Here is a 7,976-nt window from a genome sequence, read left to right as displayed (position 1 = left end):
GTGTGTGTGTGTGTGTGTGTGTGTGTGTGCGTAAAACTTGGGGAGTTTTAGGAACAGAGTGAGAATCCTGCCCTGAGCCTTCTGCAGGCGGCCGTTCCTCTAGCTCCCTCCACCCGCCACCTTTGAGGTGTGACTTGGGCCGGCCGACCCAGGCGGGAGCGAAGAATGTCGCGACGGGGCGGAGAAAGGCTGCTAGTACGCCGGAGGGGCTTCGGCCAAGGTTAACTGAATTTTGGGGGCCGGCCGGGAGGCCCAGGAGCGGGTTCAGCCCGGCTGCAGCCCCGCCCTCCCTCAGCCCCGGCTCGGTGTCTCCTCCGCGCGCTGCGGCGCCCGGCCGGCTACTCACCATGGCGGCGGCGGGAGTCGCAGCCCCGAGGAGCGGGAGAGGCCAGGCGGAGGCCCGCCAAACCCGGGGTGGCCGAGGGTGGTTGGGCCGCAGAAGATGCGGAGGGAGGGCAACTTGTTTAGAAGCCTCCGGTTGCTAATGGGAACGGAGGCACGTGACACGAAGTGATGCACTTTTATTGGTCTTCAAGATCACACGACAGGAAGTGCAGTGTGACCGGCCGACCGCCGCATGCGCACTGGCTTCCAGAGCCGGAAGTCCCTCCTACCCGCGCCACGCTGACTTTGTGAGCCGGCCTCCGTTGCCAATGGTAACGGGAGGGAAGAGGTCGCAAGGACCCCCCAAGTTCAGGGACGCTGTGGAGCTTTGGAGTCTGGGTTGCCCGGAAGGGCTGTCCCTCCCTTCCCGGGCTTGGTGACGACGCCGGCTCTGGCTTGGAGGGCTGAATCCCTGACTTTTCAGTGGTCTCGGGGCCTGGGTGTGGGCGGCCAGGGACTGATTTCTCTTCTCTGCAGGGGTGCCTACTTCGCTAGGATAGGCCTGCAGCTCCGGCGCTGCCAGGTGCCAGGATAGAGCTTTGAATGGCTCTCTCCTCATCCGCTTTTTTTTTTTTTTTTTCTCTTAGAGTCCTGCTTTATCCTTAAAAATTAAACTCAAAACGAGTTGGTGAAAGAGCAGTGAATTTCAAGCTATTATGCCTAGGATCACCAGGGAAGCTTGATTCCCGGGCCTCACCCCTCCAGAAATTCTGAATCAGGAAGTCTATCTTGGGTGCTTGGAACCTGCAGTTTTTAATCACACACCAGGAGGGATCGGGGACCACTCCTCAAGAAACACTGTCCTAAATCCTCAGGGAAATGCAAATCAAACCACAATGAGGTAACACCTTACACCTGTCAGAATGGCTAGACTCAGAAATAAGAAGTGTTGGGTAGGATGTGGAGAAAGAAAACCCTTGTGCACCATTGGTGAGAACGTAAATTGGTACAACCACAGTGAAAAACAGTATGGAGGTTACTCAAAAGTTAAAAACAGGACTATGTGAGCCATTAATTCCACCACTGGGTACTTACCCAGAGTAATTGAGAAAGACGGATGTACTTCTTTGTATACTGCAGCATTATTTACAACAGTCAGGATATGGAAGCAACCCAAGTGTCCACCAATACATGAATGGATAAAGAAGATGTGGTGTATGTACACACACACAATATGGAATATTCTACAACCATAAAAATGATAAGATTTTTGCTACTTGGGACAACATGGATGGACTTAGAGGGCATTATGTATGCTGAGTGAAATAAGCCACAAGAGAAAGACAAATATTGCATGGTATTACTCATACGTGGAATTTTTTTTTTTAAAGTCCTACTCATAGAAACAGAATAGAAAAACGATTGCCAGGGGCTTGGAGGTGGGGGAAATAAGATGCTGGCAAGAAGGTACAAACTTTCATTTATAAAATGAGTAAGTTCTGAGGATCTCCTGTATAACATGATTGTAGCTGATAACCCTGCATTGGATAATTAAAATTCGTTGGGAGTAGAGTTTAAGTGTTCTCATCAAAAAAAGAAAAGAAAGAAAAAAGAAATGAAAAAAGAAATATGTCAGGTGATGAGGGGATGGCTGTGTCAACTCAAAGAGGGGAATCCTTTTACAATGTATATGTATATCCATTTATCACGTTGCACATGTTAGAATTTTGTCAATTTTATGTCAAAAAAGGCAGAAAGAAAGAAAAGAAGAGAAGAAAAAGAGGCTGTTCTAGAAGAGACAAAGGTGCAGGATGAAACAGATTATTGCAAGTACCAGGGGCTTGGGGCTGGGTGAGCGGAAGCCACTGAGTGGGCACATCAGTCGGTTCAGAAGACAGAAGCATGAGCCAGGCACACTGAGGAGGGACTGAATTAGCTAAAAAGTGAGCTTGACATGATAGACACTGAAATAAGAAGGAGCACAGAGTGGGGAGCTTCCTGAGAATCTGGGAGACTTAAAACTCAGGAGAGGCTATTTGGCATGAGTTAGTCCTCACTCAGGAATAGATAAGCCAACCTCAGGTCACGCTTTTGGGATATGCTAGGCATACTCCAGTGCAATAGTTAATCCTCACGATCTCTGGCTCTTTCTTACCACAGTGGACATTCCTGAGTTCACATGGAGGGAAGGTCACTTTACTGGGCGCTGTGGACCCAAGATAAAGGATGAGTTTCATAACCACTCTTGTGACATTTAAGTGAAGTTGTTTAATCAGTTTGAGTATCGGAGGAAACCTAAGTGTGTTTTCCCGCAGGCAAACCTGTCTGTGCTTACCAAGTGTTATTAAGGCCGGAGGACAAAAACGAGTGGGTAGATAATGCAAATATGTCATTCGTGAGTATGGTTGTGACTTGGGGATTTTTCAAGTCGCTCTGCAAAGCTACATCAGGTAGTTGCTTTAATTTAAAATTCCATTTTAATCTGAAATCTTCTGAACGAAGGGGGTTATAATAATCATCTACCCAGCTGGGTTGATTGTTGTTACATCAGCTGTCTAAATAGTGTCAGCAAATATGAACACGTATTTTCGGCCTTCAGCTGATGAATCTGGCTCACGGAGAGGCTGAACTTCTGCTTTGGGTTGTCTAATTACCAAGGCAAACAGTACGAGCTGCGGGGGGGAACAACTCCACCTGACCTTCATAGCAAGCTGCTTCGTCTCACACTTTAAAAAAAAAATGGCTGTGACCATTTTAAAAGTAAGTGTGTGTGTGTGTGTGTGTGTGTGTGTAAACTTGGAAGGAGTAAATGGGAGGCATGCAAAAGAAGGCCATTGTATACTTTTTAGCATAGTTCAACATAAATAAAACGAGGCCAATGCTGGTTTTTCAGATGATTAGGAAATGAGACTCTTGCGAATTCATAGGGCCTAACACGGGCACCACAATCCAGGCTGTTTGCAACCCACACTAGGCAAAAGGAATGGGAAGGGCATTATGCTCTTTTTAGTGGTGTTGACAGATTCACTCAATCTGCCACTATTTACAGAGCACCCCCCCCCCTTGTGTGCAAGTTTCTGTGGCTGTGATAGAATCTAAGAAGAGATATGGGGGATTCAGGAGGCCCCAGCTTTCCCTCCTTTATAGATCTTTGGTTAAGGTTGGGATGGAGGGGCGGCATATAACAAAGAAAGGGATTTAGTTAAAAAAAAATGGGACAGGTGGTACAGAAAGGCAAACTCTTGAAGGCGATGTGGGGAAGAGGAAAGTCGAAGAAACACTGAGCTAGTGGGGAATGGTGCGGGGAAAATCATTGTGGGGGATTCTCTTGAGTCTTTGGAGTACGGCGTCTGGTATGTAATGCCCCCAAGGGTCCTCTCCCATGTCCCCAGCCCTACCCGGTTACAACCGCAAAAGTAGCCAAGACTTTAAAGAAGGGCAGAAGCCCGGATTGAAAGAGTCTTTATAGGATTTATGGAGCTGAGTGGGTCTCTGGTGGGCAAGAGATTACTTTTGGTTCTTCCATTGTTTACTCCTTCAGTCGCTTGGTTTCCGAATGCTGCAGTGACCCGCAGAGTCCTGGCGGGTGCTGACAACCTCGCTCAGTGAAATCACTATCACATGCATTAAAAGAGGTCAGGCAAGGAAGTGGTTCACCATAAAATACTACAACTCCCTTTAAGATTATGTAGATGACAGCAATTTCTTGGGCCAAATGATAGATCTGTTTCAGTGATTATCTCCCTATATTAAAACACCCCAAAGGAAACAAACACCGACCCACCGAAAAGTGAAGTCTAAAAACGTTAGGAATCGGCGGTGGGCAATGCCTTCTTGTGAAGTCCGAGAAAAATCGTGTAAGTATAGGGATGTGCCCCAAATCCTTATTCCACACTCTCCCATGTACAGAGCTGTTTGTGTTAGGTCTACGAGCTCAGGCCTTGTCTCCAGCGATCGTTCCTGGAAACCCCGGGGAATACACAATGGGGAAGGGAGCGGTGAGCAAGATGGGGTTTGTCCCTTTCAAGTACAGGTGGGGAGGAAACGTGGGGTAGGGGCAGCTTTATAAAATCATCCACAAACAGACCTCTGGGGAGGGGGTGACTTTGAACATCTAACACACATAGACGCGATACCTTTATGATTAGATTGGCGATAACAGGTTCCCCAATTGGGGCGCCTCGGTGGTGCAGTGGTTGGGCGTCTGCCTTCGGCTCAGGGCGTGATCCTGGCGTTATGGGATCGAGCCCCACATCAGGCTCCTCCGCTAGGAGCCTGCTTCTTCCTCTCCCACTCCCCCTGCTTGTGTTCCCTCTCTCGCTGGCTGTCTCTATCTCTGTCGAATAAATAAATAAAATCTTTAAAAAAAAAAAAAAGAGGTTCCCCAATTGTTCTTATCTTGACAAAATCTGGTCTTGTTTTAAAAAAAAAAGTGAGATGTGAGCCTAAACGCAAAGACACCAACTTCAGTATCTCCCTGTAGAGGACAGAAACAAGTTTGCATTTTAAGAAAGTCAAAGTGTGAATTTCTGTATTTGATTCTGTGTGAGAGAAACTGTGAAAATCAGGGAGTTAGTTGCTTTTTTTTTTTAAACTAGGATCTCTGCTTGTATCCACGTAAGAAAGTTCTGTCTGTGTGTTGAGAGGTTGTCCAGATGCTCAACGTGCCTTGTAAAGACTTAGCATTTATAATATCGTGAAGCTTTGCTTCTCTAAAATGGGTCTATATATTTAAGCCATCTGTGACGTGAGTCATTGCAGCTGTCATTTGTTGCATACTGGCTGTGCGTCCGTTACAAACGCTTCCTGTTTAAAATGCAATCTTTCATTGACTCCTCAAAATACCCCCATGAGAATAATACCATGATTACTCTCATTCTTGAAGGGACAAAATAGAGGCTTAGGGAGTGTAGGTAACTTTTGCAAAGTCGTGGGGCTGGTTGATGGAGGGGCTGGCACATGGATGAATGTGTGGAGGCCAGCAGCCAGGAGCATGGTCCTCCAGCCCCTCCAGAACGGACCGTCTCAATCGTCTCGCTGCCACACGGCCCGGCAGCAGGACCAAAGCCAGGTACCAGGGCACCTTCACCTGGAAACCCCACGAGGACTGTCCCTTCCTTTCATCTATTTTCTGATTCCTAAACCCCTTGATCCCCATTCAGTCATTTCAGGGTCCCTAAAGTGCTCGTCAGCTATCTTAATCAACTCTTACCCTCCCCCGCTTCCTCTCTGCCCTGCAGAGTACACATGCCTTTATGTGATGCCCTAAGAGCCTCAGATTTTTCCTTGAACACTCCTCATCCAAGACAGAGCTTCCTCCTTCCCCCCCACTCCCCTTAACTCACACACCCATGGTAGGACAGGCAGTCTGTGCCTCCTTCACAGTCACCTACTGACCCTTGACTAAGCTTTTGTCTGCTTTTGTCTCCAGGGACCCCACTGCCCCCTGTCTCCCATCAACCACCTCCCACCAACCTCTGGATCATTCCTTCATTCATGCACACTCCTTGAGGCCCGTGACCTCTGGCTCCAGCCTGTCTTGGCGTCCGTGGCCCTGCTTTGCCCTGGCTCTGCGAGCTGCTGGCTGGTGGCCTTTGGCTCCATGTGGCCTTCACACCTGCTCTACTTCTCACACCTCCTCGGAGCCAGCAGCTGCCCAGAGAGCTGTCCCTCTGTGATCATCACCAGCCATCTGGGCACCGCTCCAGTCCTGCCACTGTCCCCCAGCCTCGCCTCGGACCTGAGGGTGCCCCACCTGTGATCTTTTCACCCTTCGGCTTTCTTCTGCTCTCATTCCTTGTCCTTGACTCGTTTCTCTCAGTCCCAGCTCTGAAGCTCCGTGTCATCACTTGAGCAAGAGAAGTGTCTATTTCTCACCAGTTGACTCACTGGTAACACCAACCTGAGTGATTCCAACGTGAAATTCATCTAGTCACATAGTGACTCCCCGCGACCCCCCCCCCCCCCCCCCCCCCGCCGTGTCCTCTGGGCAAGACAGCTGCTTAGACATTTTGGGTCACCTCCCATCCCTCTTCACCCAAGGGGCTGTCCCTTAAAGTTTTCGTGTCCTCGAATATTCTTCCATCTCTCCTGCCTCAGTCCCAATAGATGGTTTCCCCTTCTGCTTTTCTAGAAGGGTAAGTTCCTCGATGTCTCTGCATTTCTGTTCAAAGTGGGTTCCTTCATCAGTAAGTGAGGAACTACCTCAGGATTATTAACACTCAGGATTGCCTAGGGCACGGGGGAAAAAAAACATGAAAAAAAAAACTTTGGTAGGAGGATAAAGTAGTATGGCTTTTTTTTTTTTTGGAGGGCAAACTGGAAATTAGTATCAAAACTGAAAATGCACACGCCCTTTGACCTAGTGATTTGCCTTCCCTTCTAAGTAGTTAAGAAAAAACAAGAGCGCAAAGATGTGTGTACAGCGATGTTTACTGTGGTTTTGATGTGGTGACGATCTCGAGGTAGGTGTGAATGTTTCTCTTTTGGCCCAATGACCAAATAAATGCCGCCGTAGGAAAGTGGGATTCTCTGCAGCTGTGGCAAAGTAGGAGGAGGAAGCCACGTGCGCTGGCGTGGAAAGTTACCCACAATACACAACGAGATGAAAAAATCGAGTTGGAGAACGGTCGTCACAGGGGGAGCCCACTTGCTTGTCAATGTACAGACACATTCAGAAAGGTGAAGTGCTCAAATCTGGGCAGGCTGATAGAACAGTGACAGGCATTTGGGGGGTGGTTGACATCTGCTTGACACACGCCTGTAATTTGAATTTTGTGATTACATGGGCCTTACTTTTATAATTCAATGATCTAAACAGAAAATAACCTCACAGCCCACACAAACACAGCCTTTGCCACATTTGCCATTGTCTTAGCCCTCACCACAATCAAGGCACCCTCCTTCAAAGGCCCAGGCCTCACTCCTGTTCCCTTTCAATCAGCAATTTCAGGTCAGGAATTTTAGGTCACCAAGAGCCCCGGAAAGAGACCACCCAAAGGAACATGCCCTTTCTTTTTTACTCTTCATTCCGAACACTGTTGCTAATGTTTAGATGTTTTCACGTTGGTTGGAGCCCTCTGTGGTGAGCTTTTTTCCCTTCTCTCCTATGGCCACTGAGCAGCACCAGGGTCTCCCACACTGGAGGTGGGGTGGTGGAGCCAACGGGGCAACTCTACTTGACCTGGATTGATTGTTGCATGACCTCGTTCATGACCTCTCTGAGCAGGAATGTCAGATTTCTGTCTGATTTGAATTGGGTTCACTGGGCAGGTCCCATCCAGATATTTTATAGCAAAATTAAACAGGAAGCTGGCATATGTCTTTGGATACAAAGATATAATACCCTATGGGAATAGTGTAAGCATTAGGGTCTTTTAAAAATTTTTTTAATTTTAATTTCAATTTTTTTTTTACTGACTTCCAGGGAATTTCTTTTATGGGAAAGGTGTATTTCAATTTTGGTGTGACTTACTTTGAGAACAATGATTATCAATCATGGTTTATTATTGTTAGCCTTTTTCCAGAAATAGAAGACAAACCTATTAGGTGTGTGGCAAGTATCACAGGGGACCACACAGAGAATCTAAGCTCTCATCCTATCTCCTAGAACACCTCTGTACTTCTTCTCCTGGCCTCACTGATTCTCGGAG

The 7,976-nt window shown here is 47.6% G+C and overlaps 1 protein-coding gene across 1 annotated transcript in view; it reads right to left on the bottom strand.

Moving 5' to 3' along the window:
* The window catches only part of LZTFL1 (leucine zipper transcription factor like 1), a 13,100-nt gene extending 12,606 nt beyond the window's left edge, over positions 1 to 494 (bottom strand). Inside the window, exon 1 of the mRNA XM_040628931.1 lies at positions 347 to 494. Coding sequence (XP_040484865.1) covers positions 347 to 349 — 3 coding nt within the window. The 5' untranslated portion in view covers positions 350 to 494. The remainder of the gene's footprint in view (positions 1 to 346) is intronic.
* Between the last annotated feature and the right edge of the window lie 7,482 nt (positions 495 to 7,976).

This window comes from Ursus maritimus, unplaced genomic scaffold (genome assembly GCF_017311325.1).
Source record: "Ursus maritimus isolate PB19 unplaced genomic scaffold, ASM1731132v1 scaffold_14, whole genome shotgun sequence".
Classification (NCBI taxonomy): domain Eukaryota; kingdom Metazoa; phylum Chordata; class Mammalia; order Carnivora; family Ursidae; genus Ursus; species Ursus maritimus.
This window is presented reverse-complemented; position numbering and strand designations above follow the sequence as displayed.